Source organism: Motacilla alba, chromosome 2, assembly GCF_015832195.1.
Source record: "Motacilla alba alba isolate MOTALB_02 chromosome 2, Motacilla_alba_V1.0_pri, whole genome shotgun sequence".
Lineage (NCBI taxonomy): Eukaryota > Metazoa > Chordata > Aves > Passeriformes > Motacillidae > Motacilla > Motacilla alba.
The window spans coordinates 43,799,137-43,823,861 of record NC_052017.1 but is presented as its reverse complement, the minus strand read 5'-3'; the positions used below and the strand labels follow the sequence as shown (position 1 = coordinate 43,823,861).

At 45.4% G+C, this 24,725-nt stretch overlaps 2 protein-coding genes across 4 annotated transcripts; both read left to right on the top strand.

Moving 5' to 3' along the window:
• The first annotated feature begins 215 nt into the window (after positions 1-215).
• On the top strand, positions 216-4,077 carry LOC119697979 (C-C chemokine receptor type 8-like). The gene is made up of 3 exons (XM_038129403.1): positions 216-319; positions 406-474; positions 1,375-4,077. Exons 2-3 carry the CDS (start codon positions 421-423, stop codon positions 2,452-2,454), a joined length of 1,134 nt encoding a protein of 377 aa, XP_037985331.1. The 5' UTR covers positions 216-319; positions 406-420; the 3' UTR covers positions 2,455-4,077.
• Positions 4,078-11,026: 6,949 nt separating this feature from the next.
• On the top strand, positions 11,027-23,641 carry LOC119697980 (CX3C chemokine receptor 1-like). 3 transcript variants are annotated; one of them, XM_038129405.1, is made up of 4 exons: positions 11,027-11,913; positions 13,167-13,238; positions 17,006-17,083; positions 21,974-23,641. In XM_038129405.1, the coding sequence occupies exon 4, from the start codon at positions 21,988-21,990 to the stop codon at positions 23,047-23,049; it is 1,062 nt and encodes a 353-aa protein (XP_037985333.1). In that variant the 5' UTR covers positions 11,027-11,913; positions 13,167-13,238; positions 17,006-17,083; positions 21,974-21,987; the 3' UTR covers positions 23,050-23,641. The 3 variants fall into 3 exon arrangements, with proteins under 3 accessions (XP_037985333.1, XP_037985334.1, XP_037985332.1); XM_038129404.1 differs by having other exon boundaries at positions 11,031-11,913; positions 17,006-17,094; XM_038129406.1 differs by lacking the exon at positions 17,006-17,083.
• The last annotated feature ends 1,084 nt before the right edge of the window (positions 23,642-24,725 follow it).

Sequence of the window (24,725 nt, the reverse complement as noted above, 5' to 3'; positions counted from 1 at the left end):
AATTATGATTCTATGATCATTTCCATTAGGTATTCCTGTCTATGCATGGGTGGGTGTGGGGGAAGGTGCCTTCCAAGGAAAAATGACATGTTAAAGCAAACGTGGTGTAAGTGCTCAAAATGAAAACTTTGTGATCATACAGAAGATAAGGCTGACATTTCCGTTCTGTAGGTGTTAAGTACAGAGGCTGAACTCACTGGCTTGGGCTTTCATACATCTTTAATGTAGCAGAGGTCACACAAAGGAAAAGCTATTTTAGGACTGTGCACTGCTACAGTAAAGACCTTACCTGCGACTTGGCGTTGCAGCATAAGCTAAGGTAAATATTGCCAGCCTATATACAAAAAGGTATGCCTGCTTCTTTAAAATACGTGTTAAAAAGACAGGTTTTTTGCACTCTTTCAGACACAGTGTTGGATTATGGAGCAGAATTTGACAGACCTGCTGGGCAGCAGTGGCTTTGAGGACGTATTGGTGAGTCCCTCCCTGCTGGGTTGCTCTTCTGCAAGTTGGGGCCAGTAGCATTTCTTAGAGGTACAGTTTTTCCTATGGGGACACTGTACTGGTGGAGATGATGGGCATTTAAAAGAAATCAGTGTGATTGTTGTTCTCTGGAAGGAAACCAAAACACAGGGTGAAAATATCTTTAGCCGATGACACTGTGCTTTTGAAAGAAGAATGTCCTTGAGGGCAGAGGTAGTGCTAGGAGTGTCCTGTGGAGGACATCCTGACAGGGATGCTGCTATCCATCTTCTTTAATTATTTGCTATCACAAGTACTGCCCAGGGATGTGGTGGCTGCTGCTGGAGAGAGGGTGAGCTGCAAGGGGCTGGTGTGCAGGAGGGGGGCATGCCACTGCTGCTGGTGCATCCCATTTCTGGCATTCAGCTAACTGGAAACAAAGCTTGTTGGAGATGTGTGTTAACATGTCAGTTTCTCCTTGGGCCATGCTCCCTTTCTCCTTTCAGAAGGAAACATAAAATCAGACCCCAAAACCCATATCAGGGGCTCTCAGCCTTCTGGCCATGCCCATGTTGTTGCTGGCTTGAGGATGCTCCCTGTCTCTGGCCTCAGTGCCCCCCTGGACTCCGGCATGGGCCATGGCCCTACATGGAGCCATCAGGAGGATGCTGGTAACTTTTACCACCACAGCTGTGTTTTTCTTGATCTCCTCTGCTCTGTGATGCCCCAGGATCTCATCCTGGGTCTTGCAGGGGGATGGCCAGTCACTCGTGTTCATTCTTCATTTGCATCTTATACCACAGTTGTGGCACATCTCTTTTGTCCTCATGCAGCTTGGTGTGAGCTGACTCTTGCTTGGTATGTCTACTAATGTGGGATTTGGCTCATATAAATGTCATTGTCCTTGAACAGATGAGTTACACCTCACCAACAACTAACTCCTCTGCAGCTTATGAGTATGCCTTCTACTACTCAGAACTACACATCATCTGTCATCTTGAAGGTATTCCAGAATTTGCATCTACTTTATTTCCAGTGCTGTACTCCATACTGTTTGTGGCAGGCCTCGTGGGAAATGCTTTGGTTTTTTGGATTCTGACTGTCTCCATGAAAATCAAGACCATGGCTGACGTATATCTGCTGAATCTGACTGTCTCTGACCTCCTCTTGTTATTCTCCCTGCCCTTCTTGGTTCAGTACTCCATTGCGAGCCAGTGGACTTTTGGAAATGCACTGTGTAAAATCATCAGCTCAGTTTACTTCATTGGTTTCTACAGCAATGTCTTCTTCTTAACCATCATGACCATCGACAGGTACTTGGCCATAGTCCACTCACTCCATGTCCAAGGGATTCGGACAACTGCCATTGGGTTTATCACCAGTCTGGTTGTTTGGGCAGTTGCCATTTTAGCATCAATGCCAGACTTACTTTTTTTCCAGGAAGTGAATGACAATAACCAGATTAAGTGCCTCCCTCACTATCCTGGTGGCAACAATGGCTGGAAGACTTTCAGTAATTTTGTAGTCAACATCCTGGGGTGGCTAATCCCTGTTGTTGTCCTCATTTTCTGCTATCATAGCATCTTGAAAAACCTGCAGAAGTGCCATACCAAGAACAAGTACAAAGCAATAAAACTGGTTTTTATTGTTGTCATTGTGTTCTTTCTCTCCTGGACCCCAGTCAACATTGTGCTGTTTTTGGACTCTCTGAGGAACATGTCCATCATCGATGACTGCCAGACAAGCCAAAGGCTAGACCTAGCTGTGGAGCTGACTGAGGCACTCTCCTTTGTCCACTGCTGCCTCAACCCAGTCATCTATGCTTTTGTGGGTGAGAAGTTCAAGAAGCATCTCTGTGACATTTTCAAAAAATCTGCATGTTTTCTGTCGAACTGCAAAGGCTACGGGGTTTTTAATGGGCGCAGCCTGGACAAGCACTCCTCTCTGCACACCAAGTCCTCACAGTTGTCTTCTGCTGGCACTGTCTTGTAGAACAAGTCCAAAACTATCATCCTGGACAGGTGACCTAAAATTGAGAAATCCTCAACTGCGCATCCACAGCCATGGACTGTTTGAGCAACCTTTTAGGACATGAAAATTGAAAGCAGCTGCTTGATTTTGCTTTTATCGTGGTTACTTTTGGTGTTCTCACTTTTTAGAGGTTTTTTTTTAGCATCATCCTCCCTTTCCCTTGGCACATCCTGCCTTGCTTGCTTCATGAAAAAAACAGCAGACTCCCACACAGCCAGAGCAACATGGAGAGGTACCTTAGAAACATACCACCCCACCTTCAGACTGAGTAAAAAATTTTATGTTTCCAAACCCTGGACACTTGGCCATTCCTTCCCTTGTCGCAGCAGAGTGTGTTGGCTTTGTGAGCAGGGATGGGACTCACTGCAGAAGAGGGAACCTGCTCTTTGGAGGGAAATGGGGCCAAAGCTTAAGGTGTCATGCCAGGGCCTGGCTCCCAGTTGACAGATCTAAACAGTGCTTCCAGCCCCAGAAGAGCTTAGTGAGTGAGTAATTGGATGAGCAACCAAGAAATAAATGCTGTCCATGTTTTGGAAAATCAATATGAATTAATATCTGGGTATGATCCTGACTCCCCATCTGCTACCAGGGCCTGCAGCTTCTTGGCTGGAAGGGTTTGAAGCTGTAGCTTAGAAATTATGCTGTGAATGTCAAGGAACAACCCCCTACAGGAATGAATGGATGGAGAAATTGTTACCGGAAAAAGGCTGAAGACTGGAAAAAATAGTGGGTGTAAGCTGTCACACATCCCTGTCAGGAGACTTTCTGAACATTTTTGAACTTTATGAACTGGTAAACTGGCGTGCCAGTGTGGTCACTGCTCTTGAGCAGGGAGCTGGGGTTGACATTCCAGTTACTGTTCCAACTTGGAATGACTGATTTTATATATGTGAATGGCTACCCATTCGTATAGATATATCTATATGTATCTATATATATAGAGCTATGTACATATACATGCATATCTGTACTTGCCCATGTGTGTATATATACACAAATACACACAAATATATTCCTGTATTTATACATATATATACTTTTATATGTGCAAATACTGTTAGAAAAATGCAATGGTTTGCTAAAGCTTTTTGTTCTCTTCTATTTGTCCCTACAAGATACCACAATATTTTCAGTTTATAATAAAGATACTGTGTGCAGTGTAATTGCACAATCTTTACACCTGAGGAACCTGTTTCATCATTATTTGTGTCAGCATCTGCATTTTATTCTGTCCTGGACAGATCTACACAACTGATGGTCCTTCCCTCTGCCTCTTCTCTGCCCCCTCTTCAGTTCAGCTGCTGCCTGGTCCCAGCAGCAGGATCGCTGCCTGGTGCAGCAGTACAGCCTCTACCTTTCAGGTGCCTTATTGACAGCCAGTTTTTTTTTGGATATGCAAACCTTCAGGTTCTCTAGAAGGGGTTTCACAAAATTCAGGGCAATGCCAAAGGGTGGTGGGCAAGAGTATGGCAGCAACTCTCTCCCCTGCAGATTCACAGTATGAGCCCTCTAGAGTACAAGCCACTCAGCTGAAGCACAAGAGATAGGAATGATTTCTGCAGCCTCAACAGCCTCACCCTGTACCCCTTTGTGGTGCTGGAGCCCATTTGCCCCAGCTGGCAAGATGATGATGGCCTTTCTGTGGTTGCTGATCATGTCTGCTAGGGGACATCTCCCTCAGAGGTTTCATTGATTGCTGTTATGTCACCGTTGAGGGAGTCTGTGATCCAGGGCTTCCCCACAAGGGCTGTAACCCAGTGGCATGAAGGTAGCCTAAACATGCAGAGCCTTCTTTGCAAAGTCTTTCACTTTTTGAGCTCTCACTGGAGGACATCCTGCCCTGCTGTTGCCACAACACCTTCTAGCAAGGAAGCAGGAGATGCTTTCTGCAGCTTAAAGGGTGTTTCTGCCAGAGGCAGCTGGCTTCTGTTTTATCAGCAACACCAGGAGCTCTGAGTGGGACCTGACCTCAACTTCTCCTCACCACCCAACTGCTTTAAGCTGGTATTGCTGCCTTTCTGTGCAAAGGAAGAAGGTGAGACCCACATCCGGAGAGTGCTTGGCTGGCAAGAGCTGCCCTGTGTTGCTCTGGGTGGCCAGAAGCACCCCTGTAGGTCACAGAGCTCCTCTGCTTTCTGAAGGGATGAGCCTGGAGCAGTCTGCTGCCCTTCCAGTGCTTGTGAGGGCATTGAGAGCTGAAGACATTGTCTTTTATCTGTGCAAGCTGACAGACAGCTTGAGGAAAATGACAAATTTTAGGGTTTTCCCAAGAGCAGGGATCACAAGAAGCTGAAGCTAAGACATCCTCCACAGCCCCAGTGCCTGTTCACCTACTTACATAAAAGTTACCCACCACAGCTGTTGTATGGCTCCTGCTCATATCTGCTGCTTACCTTCATATCCTGATCTTGCTTCTTCTTTCTGCTGAGATAATGCAGGTTAAAGAGGATTTAGGATGATGTTGTCACATGAAACAGTCAGATATAATCTTGGTTTGGCTTCAGCACATCATCTTAAAACAGAGACCAGAGTAACTGTTACCCGCAGTTACCTTAAACCTAAAGTACATACTTGTTTTCTTGTGATTTACTGGTGTTACTTGCACCAGAGGGTCCCTTCTCCAGAGGGTCTCTTAGAAAGATGGAGACTTTGTCTGATGCCAGTGATGATGCTCTCTGAATGTCTGGATGGGAAGGCCTTGACAGGCTGGAGCACTGCAGTGGCGTCAGGGGTGCTCATCACTTGCCACACTGCAAACGTGCAGCAGTTGTATGGGCATATTTAAGGACCATGCTGTTCAACTACAGCAGCAAAAAGTGGGATGTATGACGGAGGACATGCCAGCTTATGATGTTGCTAGATCCCTCAGAAAATAGTGTCAAGTGGGACCTAGCAGACTGTTCTTCATCTCAGCTCTGAGCTGCAGGACTGCCACTTTAGCACAGGTAATCATAGTCTCTGGTCCCAAAACAATATCCTGGAGTAAGAAACTAGTCCATATCCAGCTTTTTCTGGCATTATGCTGAAGTCTCCTTCCCAAGGCAACATGGAGACCAACTTATTAAATCCTCAGCAGAATCTCTGGCCTTCAAGTTACTTGTTCAGGCCAGCGGATGCAGTCTGGGGATGAGGATGGGACTGAATTGGTGCCTTCTGGAGGAGCCCTGCCAGCCAGCAGCACAACTCTGCCTCTTTCTGCTGTGGCAACATCCAGCTACAGCTGGAGGTCAGAATTAGGCAAAACTTTAAGGAGGGGAAAGAGAAAAGTTAATGAAGGGTATTTGTGTCCCACTCTTCTCTTAGCTGAAGGAGGCTCCTGTGCAGGGATGGGCCTCTACATTAGCATACACGAAACTCCCCAAGCCTGTCTCCCCAAGTTAATTGTATCATATCCAGGAGACTCCTGTTTTATTTTCAGCCTCTTGAAAACACTTTTATACATACAAACAATGTATACCAATTATGAAGTAGCATGGAAATTAACTGACTGTGCCAGAAAAGGGTCCAGAAAGGTGCCTCATGACAGAAGAAAAAAACCCATGACTTTAGCTATTCTGTCCAGATATAAAAATAGTTTGGGAAGTTGAAAGTAATTATAACTTCAGTGTGAATATATCAGATTTAACTGTAATGTGTGGGCTGATAGTCATTTTTGGTTAACATACCTTAAATGTTAATGTCACTTAAAGGCAGCAAGTAATACTGAGCAAAGGAAAGCTGCTACTGTAGTGCATCAGTTTTGACGCATGACTTGTGAGCGGTGTGCTCTGCCCTAGGTAAATCTGTGCTTCTGCTGACTTGGCTGAAATGCCAAAATGTACGGAAACGGGTCACAGAAATCCCCACCTCAGAATAGCACTGATTTGGGTTCCTACAGCCTCTGCTGACGTGTGCGGCTGCTGGGGCCTCATTCTGACCCCACGTAGCTCTCCCAGCCTCCGAGTGTCCCTGCAGCTCTGCTGTGCTTTCCAGCAGCCAGTGCAGCCAGGGTAATGCTGGTGTCAGCAGCTGGGTCAGACTTACCACATTGGGTGAGCTCTATGCAAGAGAAAAGTACCACACAGCAAACAGCAGTGTTGGCTGTGTCACCCCAGCAAAAGGTTTTTCCTCCCCATGCTCCGATATCCAGGCAGATTTCCCACTAACATTGATGAATGTGCGACGTGCATGCAGGTCTGCATTGCCAAGACATTCGTCCCTTTCTTCACCTGGCACCCTTGGAGGATGTGCAGTCTCTGTGATCCTCTGCATGCCTGAGTTCAGAGAAGGTGTGGATGTACGTGCAGAATGTGAGGATGAACAGAAGGAAGGAAGGACAGAGCCCTGGCCTAACCCAGGCTGCCAGGACATTGCAAAAGTATTGATTGCCCTTGGTGTTTGAGTCAGCACCAACCTTGACTGCAGCACGCAGCAAGGTAAAGAGATCGGTGTAGCAAGAAATGTTTGCAAACCAGCTGCCTTTCCTATACAACAAGGAGCAGAGGAAACAGCTCTTGTTCCCTAATGCTCAGGTATTCAACTGGGCTGAGAGCAAAGAGCAGTGCTGGTGGTTTCTTTGGGTCTTTGTCTATGCTCACTGCAAGGCAGGCAGCATTTCCACTCTCCTCTCTCCCTATGTCTGCACCTGTCTCTATTCCCATGCACTTCTTGCACCACCATCCCTGCACATCTCAGTGTCCCCAGCACCGCCCTTCCCTGAAGTGTGCTCAGCTGCAGCGCTGCAGAGAGAAGGGTGGTGCTGGTGCAAATGCACCCAACAGCTTCAGCTCTCATAAGAAGCACATGGGAGAGAGGGGTGGGGAGGAGGGAGGAAAGGCATTTCTTTATTCAGCATCTTGAACAGCAGCTTGCTGGAGTGTGGCTCTGCAGCCATTCCTCCTGTCTGGATGAGCCTGGGGAGGAAGGGATGTGATTGCCCAGCCAATGGCTTCTTCCCATCTTACTTGGGTCTTGCTGTTACTGTTAGAGCTGACCTCATGAGCAGGGCAGCCTCACAATGCACTGTGAGTAATTGGTGTTACTCAGGCACACCTGAAACAGGTGGGTCCAAGCAACTCACAGGCACATCACCTATCCCAGGGGAGGAGGACACCTGCAGGAGCCTTTGCCACCTCTCCAGGGCAGGACACCACCATATCTGTGTGACAGCTGGAGCTCAGGAACACGATGGGGTCACCAAGGAATGAGTGAGCCTAAGCGCTAAACTGTTTCAATGTCCCTATCCCTTCTGTGACATTTCTAATGTGGGAACAAATGTTTCTCTTAATTTTTGATATCTGTTTGAGCCACGCTCCTTCCGCTTGTAGAAACTGTGCAAACCTTCAGCTTTCTGTGGCTCTTCCCTTCAGCAGCCCTCAGGATGAAACATTTTCATCCCTAAACATGACTACTCTCTTCCTCACTCTGGGTAATTTCTGCATCATCAGCTTTGTAATGTAGAATAAATACATCTCCCAGTGGTGGCTGGAAAGACACCAGAGCTCAGTTGTCTTCTTGCATCTCTGCAGAACAGTGACGTGAAGGGATGAAGCTCTCTCTGCTGGATTTTCTCTCAAAAGTGAGGCACAGAAATTATTTCTGTGATTTTTGGGTGTGCCTGTGTGTGAACAGCTGGTGCTCACATCTGCACCAGAAGCTGCCAGGTGGGCTCTGCTGCAGGACAGCATGAGAGGAACAGGACGTCGTTGTGCACCTTCAGAAGCACCTCTACCCAGCTGACAGAAAAGATGAGACTTTTGGAGAAATTGAGAGAAAAAATGTCCAGCAGGGGTCAGTGCAGTCACGGCTATGGTGTGTGTCATGCTGCTGTGCCTTGCAGGGCAGCTCTGCACCCCAGAGCTCCTGTGGGACTCAGGGGCTCCATCCTGGGAGGAGGGTGCAGGTACCCCCAGGCCACTACCGTTCCCCATTGGCCTGCAGAGGGGACTCTAGTGAAACTCTTGAGAACCAAGAAAGCCTCTTTTCATAGAAAATCACCACCATCATGCTTTCCTCCATGGCAGCAAAAGCAGAGTGTGCTGGGGGGAGCAGCATTTTGATCCTTCAGACTAGACATTTCTTTACTGAGTGCTTTTGTCCACAAAACTTGAAATTGGCAGTGATATTGTGCAAAACCCTGCCTCCCCAAGCTGACCTGGCAGCCTGGCCACAGAGCAGGAGGAGATGCCAGTGGTATTGAAGAACTTCCGATCTCCCCTGATATTGAGAGAAATGAGTTTTCAAATTTGGAAGGCCACTCCGAGGGAGGTGGAATAAAAAGAACAGAGTGTTTACCCCTCTTTACCCACAGTGTCCCTGCACATACATCCTTTACTCTTGATTTCTTCCTGTAAAATCATTGTGTGCCTCCCAGTTGGGAAAGCAGCACACTGTACCTAGCCCTTCCCAGGAAAAGTCTCTCTGGTTACAAGGGATGCAACATCTTTTTTGTTTTACCTTGGAGGAACAAAAGATGTTTTCATCCATCGTGTATGGACCAGAATGAAGGTCTTTTCAGCAGCTTCCTCAGAATTTTTTATTCCTGAGCTGTCCTCAATATGAGTGTGAACAGAGGCTGAAGATGGAGAGCAGATATATGGTTGATGTGGCAGTTGTCTTTCAGGCGGTATCAGTTTCACATCTGTCCATGTTGCACTACAACTGCACACCATAATAATGAGTAGTACTCTTATCTAGATTTATCACTCACAGCAGAATACAGCAGAAAGCCTTTTGTGTCTCCCGGGGATACCTGCTGAGGATCTCTGTGAGTCAGCTTGAATTGGTTTCTCTTTAATTGAAGTCTCCAGATAAAACCTGTGTGGGTAAAATTTGGCAAACTTAATTTCTTTCTGAGGGTAATAGCCTGCTCTGTGCTTGGTTCTAGTTAAATTCTGGGCAGCACAGGAGGAAGAGGTTGGTGACCACCTTCAGAAAAACCCGGTTGCTAGGAAGTTCTTTCTACCTGGAGGTAAGCAATGCCTGGGGTCAGCCTTTCCTGCTGTTACATATGGGAAGTCCTGACCCCCCTTCTCAAGGGTTTTGCCTGCAAAGAGCTACACCAGAGGTCCTGTGCTGAGTATTGGTGACCCAGGAGCAGGTGCCCACCAAGGTGAGGGTGGCTGTGTCTGTCTGGGTTCTGCCCACGTTTTATAGGTCGGCAGCAAACCAGCTTAGCATGTCCCCCACAGGTCCCCAGTGGGAAAGCTCCTACTGGTCTATCTGTGCCTTCTTTACAAGGCTGAGGGAGGTGGGGATGGAGGGACACAGCCCTTCATCATCCCCATGAGGACATGGGAGACAAATTTAGATTTGGGTGTCCTCTAAACAACAGCACATCTACAGACAGGGCAGTGCTGCTCTGATAGTATCAGACTATCACTGGCATTGAGGAAACCTTCATTCAGCTTTCTGAATCTCATGGTTCCCAATGAGAACATTTCCTTACTACCATCTACCAGACATTATCTTTCTGCAAGCTAAAAGTTCATAATTTGGGCAGTCATAGATCCCACTTTCAGGGTGTGGGGAGAAACCAGCCTTTTGATGTTGTCCTGAAAACAGTGCAGAGTGCTTTACATCTGTTTTTAGAGAGGTCTGCTGGGACCTGTCAGAGAAAAAGGCGAGTTTTGAAAATCCACTGCTTTGGCCCTTTATAATTCCCTACCCTTTAAACTTTATTTCCAGAAGTGTATCTTTGCTGTCCCTGGCTAACACCTATCCAGGAGTTAGTTCCCTGATCATTTCCACTGGTGCTTGTCCTGGCCCACCTGGCTGACATCACTTGCATAATTGGGCTGATGTTGGAGGCCCATGGTTTGACCTTAATTACATTGCTATGTAGCTGTTGAGGATGTAACATTTGCTAGATAAAGCATAACACAGTAAAAAAACCACAAAATGTGCCAGAAATACCAGAACTGAACTTACACAAAGATGTTTGCCTGGTAACTTGCTAATCAATCCACAAGCAACAGCTCAGGCAACCTGGAAGATGCTCTCCACCCACAAAATCCTACTAAGGTCAGCCTGCCTGAAGACAGCACAACTCTGCCTTTGGGGAGAAGGCATTTTAATCTCCCTTGACTTCTGAGGCAGGGGCAGTACCTGGGGGTGTTTCCAGGACTGCATTCCTTGTGTCCTGGAGGGCCTTGGTATTGGTACAGCAGCCAACTGCATGCAACGTCTGTTTCTCATAACACACCCCACTGCACAGCCTCCTGCCCTGTTCCTCCCCAGAGGAACTGCTTTTTGTGTCCCAGTGGTGCCTGGCCATGTGTTTCACAGCATCCCAATTGTGCTGCACTCAGAGTGCAGTCCTGAGCAGGATGCTCAGGTCAGGGGCCAAGAAGGGTCCTTGATTTATGAACATCCCAATATTTTAAACCCTCTGACTCCACTGGGCTGCAGAGAGACATTGTGCTTAAAATCTTGTTTACAGACAAAGAAGGGGCACAATGTATCACAGGCAGAGCCAAGAATTTATTGTGAGTGCAATGGCATTCTCAAGGCTCCAGTTGTTATCAGTTTAAATCCGCTGGTTGCAAAAGAACAAGAACATTATTGCAGTTTCAATTTTTTGCACACACATAGTTTCTATTGACTTTCCTGGTGTTATGCTCACCCTTGTCCCTGCTCCTTTGGGTCCTAAGGTCCTGAGGGTCCTAAGGCTGGTGGTTGTGGTGAAGTGAGGTGTCAGAGAGAGCTGTGAGCACCTCCAGTCCTTCCCTGGGATGAGTGCAATGTTCACCCTGATTGTCCTACTTTTTTTTTTCCAGGATCTGTTTTGGATCAGTTTTCCAACATGCTTCTGTACCTTCTCTCTTCATTGGTCTATACAAAACCTACCATAAGCAGTGCCCCCTGTGGAAGTTAGATAATAATTTTGTTCTCTCTGTTACCACTAAACCTAGTTTTGCCATCTCCAGATCTGCATTTTTTTACCTGACCGTCAGCGAGTTGTGTAGTGCCAGTGCCAGTCTGTGCCCCATCTTCTACCATCCCATACCTGTACTTCACTGTGCTGCATCCTGCATCCCCACAGCTCAAGGCCCCTGCTATTGGACCAAACTTGTATTTATACACACTGTTCTTTGTCTGAGTGAAAAATGTCTCCTTCTCCATAGAATGGGGGAAACTAAGGGGGTGACAGCTTTGACATGCTGTCGTGGCATCTTAGGCATTTCTGTCTCTGTGCGAATCCTGTCCCCTGTAAGTACTTCTGTCCCTCTGAGTGGCTGCATCCTACTTGCCAATTTCACAAGAAGCCAGCAGGACCCAAGCACAGTACATCAGTGCTTTCTCAGCTCAGCCCCGAAGCTCAGCCCAGGAAGCCCACACGTTCATGTAGGCATAAGCATTAGAGAAGAGGAAACATACGTTTAAATCCAAACAGGCTCAGCTTGAAGAAAACATTGGTTTTCAATGCAGCTATGAATTAAGGTAAGAGACAATTATATTTCCCCTATAATTTGACAGAGCAAAATGAGACAAAATGGTGTCTCATGAACTTAAGGAAATTATTCACTGCTTACTGCTTAGAACCTGAATGATATTTAATTTGGATAAAGATGACGTGGGTACTGTTTACAAACTGTGAAAGTAAAAAGGGACGCACTTCTGCTAACGAAGTGAACCAGAGCAGATAAATTTTACTCAGTCACTAATTATTTGTGGTGTCTTGTGGTACGAGGAATATTCACCCTGGATAGAAATCCTCAAGGTTAATAAATGCTGATATATGACTAGTGTGCAAAATTAACATAGAAGGACAGAGCAAGAAGATGCAGCCCTTCTACTTCATTAAAGTTTTTTCTTTGCTGTCTGCAGAGATTTCACAACTCACCAGCATTGCTTGCTTCTAGTTTTAGTCAGTGAACCAACATCCAAAACATCACTGGCACTGAGAGACAGCCCAAAGCAGAAAATCTGGTAGAATCAATAGAAAGTGTCTGATACAGACAGACCAGCAAGAGGGCAGTGGAAATGAAAAACATTTGAAAGCCCTTACCTTTCTGTACAACATACTTGATTTTCCTGTGACTCAGCTTTCCACAGGAAAGATGTTACATGAAGTTGTCTGCCGGTTTGGGTGAGACATTTGTTAATGCCACAGTGGTGGCAACCCACTGAGTACTTGTGTGATAAAAACACAGATCCACAGCAGTGGTTTCCAAAATCTGGTCTGTTGGGGCAAGCCCTGTGTGCAGGCAGGGCAGCCAGAGGGAGGGAACTGGATGACAGGATAAAAGAGGGCAACTGCAATGAATCAAAAGGGTTTGGGCAGTACAGAAAAAAAGTCCAAAAGGGAGAAAAAAAGGCTAAAATTTGACAAAAGACAACACATAATAAATTGAGACTAAATCCCATAGAAAACTTGATATTCCCAGGAAGGAGTTGGCAACTCCAGAACATAAATCTCATCTATAAGTAATCAAGAAGGTTTAATGTGCTCTGCTGTCTGAAATGATGGAGAAGATGATTTAAAAGATCTTCTACTGCTGAAGAGCCTTCTCTGATTTCTCAGGGATGCTGAGGCAATTTGAAATTATTAATCACAAGAATGGGCGGGGGCAGGAAGCAAATAGATGCCACAATAAAGGCAGCGAGAGGACAGAGCAAACAGTAACCATAAACAAGTACAAACGGTGCTCATAGCTACAAATAATCACCTGGTTTTGCTGTCTCTTCAACAGAAAATACAAAAGAAATTTGAATGCTGCTTCAGAAGAGAAAGCCTGGGAAAAAGAAATACTGAGGAAGAGCAGGTAAGAGAAAACACTGGCCAAATGGTCAACTATTCATTTGAAAAAATAGATACAGCTTGCCTGAGCAACTGTGCAAGCAGAAAGGGCAATTGGGGGAACTTACAGGCTAGATGAAATAACTGTGAAATAAATTTTCCAAGATAAACCTGATCCTGCCAGTCACCATCCAGTCACCATTGTCAGATGACAGTCTCAAACACCCAGTTCCCTGGGGGCAGCTCTTGAGAGGGGACCTGCTCCCTCAGCTCTGCCACTGCTTCCCTGGTAGCTGAGTTAAATTGCTCTCCAGCCTCTGTGAGGACCAAAATAAATACTACTCTACAACAATATTCACCATTTACTTATTTTCCTATCCCCTGGCTGATCCTTGGGAGCAGGGCACTGCCAGGTAACCATCTCAGACTGCAGAAGCTCTTCAGAGGTCCCTTGCTTCTGGTCATAGGATCAAGACCACCCTGAGAGACATGGATGCAAATTTCAGAAGCATTTCAGTGATTTTTGCACCTCAATTTTAATATGTAGGGGAGATGCTGGAGTCTGAGTTGTACTATCAGGTCTTCTTTCCTAAATGCATGGAGTCCTTTCTGAAACAGCTTCACGTGCTCAAGAGACTTGGTCGTGCCCTGAAACATGAACCTATTCCCTGCTCCATTAAGTGTGTGGGCACCAAGGCTCCTGCATATCCACCCTGTCAGCTGCAGAGGGGCTTTGTCTCCCCAGTGCTGAGTTGAAACCACTGAGAGGTTCAGTTCTTTCTATAAATACACCAGCAGCCACAGAGTTGAGCTGCCAGGGGTTTGGCAGCACTTAACTTGGTCCCAGCAAACCACACACTGCTGTGGTGAAGCTGTCCCTTCCCACTGGCTCACAGCAAGTCTGCCTGGTGAGGCAAAAAACCCAGCAAGTGGGGAAACGTTGCTGGGGGCAGAATGTGCCCAGGACATCTGGGTTCAGTCCCCTGTGCCTGCTTTGCTGTGGTGACAGCAGAAACAGCCTGAGTGAGGCCACTAGCCTGGCCAGTGCACTGAGGGAGCAAGGGCAAGATCTTGTTCAAAATAATACCCCTGTTGTTGCTCTGAAAGACAGATGATGAAGCCCTTGACATTGGCAGAGACATCCAACAGAAATTCCATGTTTCTGTGTTTTCTTTGTAAATCATGAATACAGCTAATTTTGATGTGATGGGAATCTAGTGCTCTGATTTGGGAATCTAGTGCTCTGATTACTTGCTGTTACCTCCAGGTATGCATGGAGCATCCTTAAGAAAGCACTTTCCAAAACTATAATGCCCTAGGCAAAGGTGAGAGGGACCCCAGGGATTTTGGACTCTGCATTATCTGCTCCTGCCTTCCATGATCAAAGTCTGATCTTTCCAAATATATTTTTCCACCAAAAACCATTGGTTTAAGTTTTTAGATTTACATGCTTCTCATTTTCAGCTAGTGGTGTCTACTTCTAATTTAGCTTGTGATATTGGTGTAAAAACTGTAGAATGGGATCAGGAAACTGCCCTTTTTAAAATATCTTTGACCTAAATACTGTTGTAAGGGGATCCAAGGTCTCTTATCAGGCATTATTCTTATCAGCAGTGGTTTCATCGCCTTCTATTTCTGAGTCATTTACTTACGACACTTTAAGTGGCCTGATTCTTTGAAAGCCTCAGCATCACGTTTCTGCACCTTCAACTTCACCTTAACTGGAAAATTCAGTAACAAAGCATCCCAGAGAACTACTTGCTTTTAAAACATTTATCCTCAAATTACCGGGGGAAGCCTCCCATGAATTAAATCACCCAAATTGAAAAGCAATTATTAGGCTTGCAAAATTCTGATGGGCCACAGAAATAGTCCAGTTGATCTGGGAGTAAATGACAGAAGAATGAAGAAACATCAAAGAAAGGAATTTCCTCACCTTAAAGTCACCGAGGAAGAACTGAGGGACAGCGAGCGTGTGGCATTATTCCACACTCACTCAGAAGCGAGGGAGGAGTGAAAAAAGAACTGGTTAGGTGGGAAAATACACAGGTTTCAACAGGGTAGTTATTTGATAACAACATCTCCAAAATGTGCTGCTTTCTTTCCACAGCCATCACGATAGCTTCACTGCTAACCCAACACCAGCTCCATGGTTTTCACAGGACCCTGCTTCCTTCCAGGGCTCACACCCCAGGATTTGAGCTAGCTGGTGTTGGGCAGAGCTCAAAGGGTTTAGCTTTTTCACTCATTTATTACCAGAAGAGAGTCATGGTTGTTTAGAGAATTGTGCCCCAACCTGATCTGCCTCCCTGCCTGTCAAGGGCTGTAGGGGTTAATCCAGCACCCTCCTGCTGAGCTTCTCCACTATGTCTGGCCTAAATCCATTTCTCAGACCGATACCTTCTCTCAAAGTGAAGACCCTCAGACATGCAAAAAATGTCCTTTTCCTACCTGAAGTCTGTTCCAGTCATTAGCCTTTCACAACTAAAAATGTTCATCTTATTCCTGTCTTGCATGTTTCTGGTCTGAATTTCCCTGCATCACTGTAAAGGATAGCTAATCCCATTCAAATAATTAGCAAGATTATTAACACAAGCAAAAGTGAAACCAGGTGTTACCAAATTATGCCTGAAGCCCCTGTATGAAGCTCTGCTATGGCAAAGTCATCCCTCTTTTGTACCTTCCCATCTGGAAGCTCTTTTAACAACTGAGGGTTGCATCAGCTTTTCTTGCAGTCAAGTTTCCTTTCAGATATGCCCCCACAGCTGAGACATGGCCTGTGTTGTTTAACTCCCAAGCCTGTCACTTTGGTTACATTTGGCTCCATTAGGGCCAATGTGAATCATCCAGGAAGCCCCAGATTAATCAGATTGTCTGAATCACTCTCCTATAACCCTTTTATCATGTGCCCCTGCCAGCTCTCATTGCCAATGTGATTTCAGGGCAATGATGAAAACACCAAAGAGTTTTTGGCTTTCAACTTGTCATTTCCACAGACATTTTACAAGCAATATTCCCAGTTCAGCAAGATTTCCTCCATGGATGTCTGTCTTTTGAGATCTGATATCTAACTGGTCCAAATCCCCTTGCAATGCTTTGTTGGTCTTTCTTTGGGCTGGAGACGAGTGTTAACCAAATAAACATGCAGTGCAAGTCAGAGCTCCAACTCACCCACACAGCTCCTTTTTTTCAACCATGCAATCCCATCAGATGCCCAAACTAAAATTCCTCTTCCACAAAGCCCCACAGATTGACCTTAGCTGCACTCTGCCCCTTAACAGTTTAAATTCATTTTGCCTGAGTTAAAGGTTAGGTTAGATCAGCCCTCTCACCTTGCTTCCCACTTTCAAAAGTCTGCATGTAGAGGTGGAATAGGGAGAACATCTCCCCACTTCAGGACTGAATGAAAGACAGAAATTTAAGATTTAAAGTAACTGCATTTGGTGGAATGAGCTTGCTTTTGACCCTGGCTATCTAACATGATCCCAACCAGCTCCACAGGCCATTGCCTGCGAATGGAACCACCCTTCTCTGAAAAATAAACTAAGTGAATTACAGGAACTAGCAGGGTGTAGGACTAGCAACCAGGTCCCATCTCTGGTTAATGTATTAACCCTAAGCCTAAGTTTTGGGTGGTGTTCATCTAAACCATGGGTAGAGGTGTCTGTGGCAGTCTAATGATTCTGTGGTAGCTGCTTGCCAGGCTGGTTAAGTTTTACCCCGAGTGCTATCTCCTCCTAGTTCTCACCCAGTTCTGGTTATTTACTTTAATCTCTTTCTTTTGTGTGTTAGAAGTGCCACCATAGCTTCAACATTTCGTTTGGAGGTGCCTGAGGTCATCCCTGTGTTCTTGCTGAGAATCACCAGCTGGTAAGAAGCAGGTGGGTGTAGTTGCAAATGCAAAAAAGCAAAAGCATTCATATTTGGGTAGGGTGATGGCAGCTCAGATCGAAGGGTGAAAAAGGGATATACACACCTGTAGGGTTTCACAGGGTTTCTCACAAAGCCTACAGCTTCCCAGGACCAGCTGATTCATCAGGCTATTCAGTGTGCATTGAAAACATGTTTTTCTAGCATGAGAAAAACATGTATGCTTCACTCAGAAATGCTGACTAAGGTGTGAAAATCTTTCTGAGGCTGAAATACTTTTATTAGCATATTGTGCAAATCTGAAGCATGACCCTCTAGCAGAGGTCTGGATTTGGTCATTGTTTTCACTTCTTTTAATTTGGTGGTAGAAGCCGCATCACAGGGAGGCAAATTTCTTGTAAATCTCCCTCTTTTTGGCAGTAAAGCCTGTAACACATGGCACTTGGCTGAAGTGCCAGGGATAACACCTGGAAGATCAGATATATAAACAGGATTTGCTCTTATGTCACCCAGCCTGATGCCAGTGTAGTTTGAGAATTGAAATGTAACTTCAGTTCCATAGAGGAGTTTGCAGACCTCTCACAATTTCACTTCCCCCTATATTTCATGGGGTGCACATGGTGGTTGGGTTGAGAAACAGGGGTCTTGGTCTTGCAGACTATGGTCTTTGAGGTAGCTATAAACATGATTAGGAGCAGAAGTGTTTGTGAAGAGTAGGGTGTAAAATTGATGGGGAAATCCAGAGAGAGAGATAACTGGTTGAGCAGTTCCATGAGAAGCAGAAGTGAATCTACTATTTCCTGTAGTCAGCAAGGGAAAATATCTGCTGGAGAAACCTCAAAGCCTTGCAGTTCTCCTGTGTCCTCCACACTCTTCAGTTCATTCTGTCCCTTAGGTGAACATTTATTGTAAGCATAAAAGAGAAAATTTGGTTGCAGCTGATGGTGAGAAACCTGCAGCATGTGCTGCAGTGGACTTTGACAGGCTGACAGAGAATATGTGACAGGAAAGGATGGAGGATGGTCAGATCTAAGTTTCTCTCTGTAAGGTGCAATATCATTTCAACACATTATCCCTATCTGGCATGGGCTGAGTTTTGGGAGCCCTTTGAAATTTGCAGCCAATCTACTGAGTATCATCAGTTGAAACTGAGCAAAGTGGTATCAGAGGAGCTAAATATTCAAATGGTACTGGTGGCATTGCCTGTGCAGCATGAGTGGTGGTGGAAGGATAGGAGTGACTGCTGATAAATGAAATCCAGGAGATAGAGAGTGAATAAGCCACAGACTGCCAGCAGATTCAAACACCAATGTCATTTTGGTAAGTGCAGTCCTTGCATGCCCCTGGACACGCAAGACAGTCTTACCCTTCCCATTTTTGTAGGTACCACAGACCCCACAAACACCCATCCAAGGGTAAAGGAAGTAATTTGCTACTGTAGAAATAAATGATCCTCATCAGTAAGCTAGAGGAGATTACTTGACTGAAAAGCTATTTCAGGAAAAATCCCAGCACAAGCAATGTTTCTGTTTATTTCACTAAGGCTAGGAGTTTCTCCTGTGCATATGTGTAAATGTTCTCCAGTGAAGAAGGTGGCCCACACCCAACTCTCTCTCCAGGCAACGTCCAGTTCAGAAGTCTGTGCAGAAGCCTGCCAGACCTGAGAGCTAACCCGTGGTGGGAGCTGCATTTCCTTATATGTGTGATATACTGTGTGCAACAGAGCACAGCAACTTCTACAGACACTTATGGAAACTCTCCAGACAGACAAGCTGTGAATTAAGGGAGCAAGCATGTTAAAACTCAGCATAGTTAGAGGTTCTTAAAGAGGAGAGTAAAGCAATGTGCATTCCCTCTCTCCAGAGCAGGGATTTCACACAGCACAGACAGTCAGGGCAAGCGCCACCAAACAGCCCTCTGTGGATGACAGCATAATTAGCAAAGGTGGTAAGGGGATACGAGCAAGCTTCGATCAGTTATTTCCTCTTTGTCTGACGAGACTTCTGGTTGTCGTATCAGGAATGACATGTCTGAAACGGGAGCTGACTTGGCAGAGAAGAAGCTGGAACACTTTGCAGAAACAGCATGATCTCTGTCTGGCATTGCCACAGAGTCACAAGGATAGGACAGGACTTCTGGAGGTCTCTTGTCCAAACCCATGCACACAACAGGGCCAGCTGAGTTTCAAGTACTTCCAGGGATTAGATCCCATGACCTCTCTGGAGCCCTGTCTTGGTTTTTGACCACCATCATGGCAAAAATTTATTTTCCATGCATTATGTAATGATTTCCCATGGGTATTGCTATTTATTCCCCTGAGGAAAGTCATCTGCTTCATCTTTACACCTTCTCCCTAAAAACCTTTTGAGACATCTCTTGTTGAGGCTGACCAAACCCAGTGTCTTCTCACAGGCCATGTGCTCCTGCCCCAGTCAGTCACTTCTGCAGCCCTCAGCTGCTGCTGCATGAGTGAAGAACCAGCTGTGGAGCACATGAGCCCACAGAGAAAGGCGTAGGCTCTGGGTGCACAGATGGGTGCAGTAACAGCTCAGTGGCAAAGAAGCTGGGGGGCTGACAGTGACACATATTCAGCAAATTAGACTTGGTGCATCCTGCTGCTTTTGCTGCATACATTTAATCTCAGAAAGTAAGGAAGAAATCAGGATGGGACAGCAGAAAATGATGGGTTATTGAGTTTGTATGTGGTGTCTCCTGCTGATAGGCGTGGTGTCTCCTCCTGTATCACTCCTGTTTATATGTGGTGTCTCCTCCTGTATCACTCAACAGGCCAGATAAAGAGATGGCAACTCTTTATTTATCTCACCAGTAGAAAATAAGTATGTTGTTTGCAACTGCTGTCAGCTTCTGCCCCAGCACCTAAGCTTTTCCAGCTTGTATCCCTTTAAGTCTGCTGGTGTCAGATACCTCCTCTCCAGAGGCTGGAGAATTGGACTGGGCTGGCAGGCAGGGGCTGGACAGACTCTGAAGGCAGACTCAGCTCCCAGTTCAAGTGGATAGGTACTGCAAGAGCCGCTCTGCCCATGGGCGTGCCTGCCTGCTGCAAACAGCTTTCCCCATACTATGCCCATGCCCCAGAGCTACCAGTGCTGAGACAGCCTTTTCTAGCCCACTTTTCCTGTGCAAACCACAAAGATGTTTTCTAGAGTCTGCAGGCACTAATCATTAGGGTTTGAACATTCAGGTTAAAAAATGTTTTAAAATTGAGAGCCTGCATTTCCAATTAGCACAAAAAATATGCTCTTTAAGATATTGCTACAAAATAAGAGGCCAGAACTTCACAGCCAATACCACGAATGATGCTCTGGCAATGAGGCATTAGGGGAAAATGTCAGTATAGTCACAGTAGCTACTCATGGGGGAGATTGTTGTAGTTACCACCAAGTCATTGAAAACTGTCTCATACCTGAGGACATCTTTATTTCATGTTTAATCTTGCATGGCTTATTTAAAACAGAAGGAATAAAAACTATTGCTGTTGGTGAGATGTGGATTCCAATCACTTATAGCTAAGTGTCAGGAGTCAAAGTAGCTATGCTCCATCAGCACCTACTACTGAGCAGAGTGTCCAGGCTCACCTTATACTTGGGAGAAGAAGTTCCATCAGTGTGGTCAGCGGTCTGGAAAGCAATCTGTCTTGTCTCAAAGCAGATTTGGCCTGATCTGCATTGTATGAAGATGCACTGCTCCTTGTTGGCTGTACTGATTGTATCTCCCACTAACAGGAGATGTAAACATAGACAGCCTGTGGTCACTGAACTGAGTCCCTTCTGTACAGGCAGCAGGTGGTTCCTGTAAGAAGATGTGGCCAAGGGGTAGTTGTTAGCTGCAGTTTGGTTATCACTGACCTTTTCTTTTGGTCTAAGCTTTAACAGGCTGATTTGGCCATGTTATCACCTCCCTGGGCTTCTGGACAGCATATTGCACTCACTTTCTTTCATCTCCTCCAGTGAGACAAAGTAATGGATATTTCCAAGATCTTTACCCAACCAGGGAGCAGACCAAATACACTCCTATAGGATTTTTGATTCCTTGCAAACAGAAATCTTTGCAGAGTCTTTAACACCACATCCCAGAGGAGAGCAGATGAAATGACAGGTGCTCTGGGTTTTTGGGTGTGCAGACCAGTGAGCCCAGAGGTCACACACGTGACCTCTGGATTCAGCCAAGGTGAATTCCTGGCTCCAGCCTCACAGCCAGAGCAGGAGCAGTCATGAGATGCTTTGTTACTTGAGGAAAAGGGTCAATATATTTTGTCTTTTTTTGATCATAGGCTGATTTGTAGAAAAGCCTTATCAAAGATAGGCTTGCTGTCAGCAATGTCCCAGTGCAGGCTTGCTCCTCCCTTATCAGCAAGCATCAGCTCAGGCCAGACCAAGCTGGGTGCCTTGTACCCTTCCAGCCAAGGGTTGGTGAGAGAGGGAGATGGGGCTGTTGGGGTGTTGACAGGCACCAAATCTGCTCAACATCTACTTGTGAACTATCGTTTCCTGCCAAGCACTGCCCACAGACCAGCAGAGCACCTGCCTTCCTCTTGGTGCTGCCACGCGTCACATGCACAGCTCAACCAGATCTCAGCTTGCTGCTGCTCCTGCTGCACTTCAATAAGTAGGGGCTTATGTGACAGCCCTTTAATTTCTCATTAATTTTTTTTTCTTATCCTAAAGAGTTAACTTTCAGTGAAGTAAATGTAACAGCAGAGTCTGGGCTTTTGTCATAACGCAACTACCATCAGCTCCACAGTAACACAACCCTCACTAAAATAGTGACAAAATCCCAAAGCATGCTTGTTGCAGTCCCTCAGTATTTTACCACAGCACATGTAAGATCACTCTGATGTTATTTTCTTTACTCTTTCCATTTTACCTCTAGCCAGCAAATTCAGCATGACAGAAGCATACGCAGAAACCACAGCTGAATACACTTACGATGAACATGCTTTCTCCTGCAATAAAACCGACATCCAAGAGTTTGGGAAAATATTTCTGCCACTATTTTACATTGTGGTGTTTGCTCTTGGCCTCACAGGGAATCTAATGGTGGTTTTTGCCATTGTGAAAGGCAATAAAAAAAGCATCACTGACGTCTATCTCCTGAACTTGGCTGTCTCTGACCTTCTCTTTGTGATCTCCCTCCCGTTCTGGGCATCCAACACAGTCCATGGATGGACCCTTGGGACTACTGCATGTACGGCTGTTTCTTCCCTATATTACATTGGTTTCTTTGGGGGAATGTTCTTTATCACTGTTATCAGCATTGACAGGTACTTGGCCATTGTCCGGGCAACTTATTCTCTGAAATCCAGAACAGTAAGACATGGCTTTCTTGTAAGCTGCGGAGTGTGGGCAATAGCGGTTCTAGTGTCAGTGCCACACTTTGTGTTCTCCCAGCTCATAGAAAATGACTGCATTGCTGTCTTCCCAGAAAAGCTGGAGAACATCTGGCCAGTGTTCTGCAATATGGAGCTGAACACCGTCGGCTTTTTCATCCCAGTCTGTATCATATTCTATTGCTACTGTGGGATCATCAAAACCCTCCTGTCCTGCAAAAATCAGAAAAAAGCACGAGCCATAAAACTGATATTGGTTGTGGTGGTGGTTTTTTTTCTGTTTTGGTCCCCCTACAATGTCCTGATTTTTCTAGATACTTTAAATTACTATGAGTTATTCACAGATTGCAACCAAATTAAGTCATTGGACTACGCAATGCACCTGACTGAAACCATTGCATTCAGTCACTGTTGTCTCAATCCTCTTATCTATGCCTTTGCTGGGGAAAAATTTAGGAAATACCTTTATCATGTCTGCTTGAAGTACTGTCCATGCCTGTGTTTCTGTGGGCCCTGCAGTCACTACCAGGTCTCTCAATCAGTTAGTTATGCAGAAAGTGTGGTGAACAGCAACATGACCCAGAACACCAGCGACCAGGACGGCTCTGTCTTCGTCTGAAAGGGTCTCAGAAGGAGAAATGTATCAATATGAGTCTCCTGCAGGGATAGCAGCCACTGAGGGGTTGCATTTACCCATATGAAGAGCCTTAAAGGCTGCACTGAATTACTGACATGCCTCTAGTTAACCATTATTCTAAAACAGCAAAGATTTTAAAAACAAAAGCAGTACAATATGTCAGTGTTGGACATGGAATGGAATCAAGAGCAAGCAATAGGGAAAGTAGAAACAAAAGGAGCGTTCTGTGCCTGGAAAAGGAAGAGGAGAAGAATTTAAGGGTAAGGGACCTTTTGAACAGTTCCACCACTGGAACTTGTGCATGTGTCAGTATATGTGCATGTGATACTGATGTACATAGACCTAAACTCATTTTTTATAAGGGAAGAGAAATCTCTTCAATGAATAGTGACTAACTTTTGGGAGAGGGGAATATTTTTGATAGTAAAGGGGTGTATATTTGATGCTATATATCCATAAGGAAGTGATTTTGTGGTTATTGATTGCAACAAATGTTTTAACTGTGCTTATTGATTGCAACAAATGTTTTAACTGTGCTTTCATATGTAATAAAATACCACTGTTTAAAAAAAAAGGAGTTATTTTTGAACACGTGTTTAGTGAGCTCAGTGGAGCCCCTCACACAGCACATCCCCAAGAGTTCTGACCAGTGGACATCAGCAGCCTCTGGAACAATGGGAACTAGAAGTATGGGTTGGGATATCCCTGTGCTTGGTCCAAGTACAGCACAATCAAGCTGAGCATGGTCAGTCCCTGCCTCTCACCCATGCTCTGCTTGCCACATGTTGTAAACACCAACCATGACTACACTATCACAGACAGTGGCTCTGGGGATGAAATAATCACTTGCCCATTCTCCTTACCACAACCTCCCTCCAGCTTTGGAGCCTCTCCCAACACAGCTGATTTCCCCAGGGAAAACTGCAGTTGTACCCAGACTTTATGCATCCAGAGGACACATTGCCCATGTGCACTGCACAGCCACCAAATATCCTTGTTACTCATGCAGTAACAATGCACTGGGGATGCAAAATGTCCCTCAGACAACTGAGTCCTTTACCTGGGCATCCCTGTCATCGCTGCAAAAGCAAAGCAGAATTTGTTGGGACTGTGGACTAGAGTTAGGTGAGGGGAAAAAGGACTGTTGCCAGTAATGAAGCTGACATCACCTTACAAGGAAGGTGATGACCAGTCTTACAAAACAAGTCCATGACAGTGGAACCCTATTTCTGTACTCTGATGGAACTGGTAATATGTCAAATCTGAAGAAACACTCTCACTTTTGAACTTACACAAAAAAAGTTGTTTCAGACTGTCAGAGGGAGGAGTAGGGCCTTTCTTTGTGGACCTTTGTACCACCTCGTTTCCACCTTTGTGGACCTTAGTACCACCTTGTTTCCTAGAAAATGTGGAGGAGAGTTGAGCAATTTTCCCATGATTACACAAATATTCCATTTTTTGCTACTCAACATTCATCACAATCTACAGTAAAAAAACCCCAACTGAACCTTGTTTTTCTAAAATTCTTTGTATTTGGTGGAATTATATTCTCTATGCTCAATTTTGTAATTTTCAGTTATAAGTAGGCTTCCAGACTTGTTGTCTAAGATTAAGTGTAGCATGACTGTCCCTTGAAATTAAACTATTTTTCAAAATTC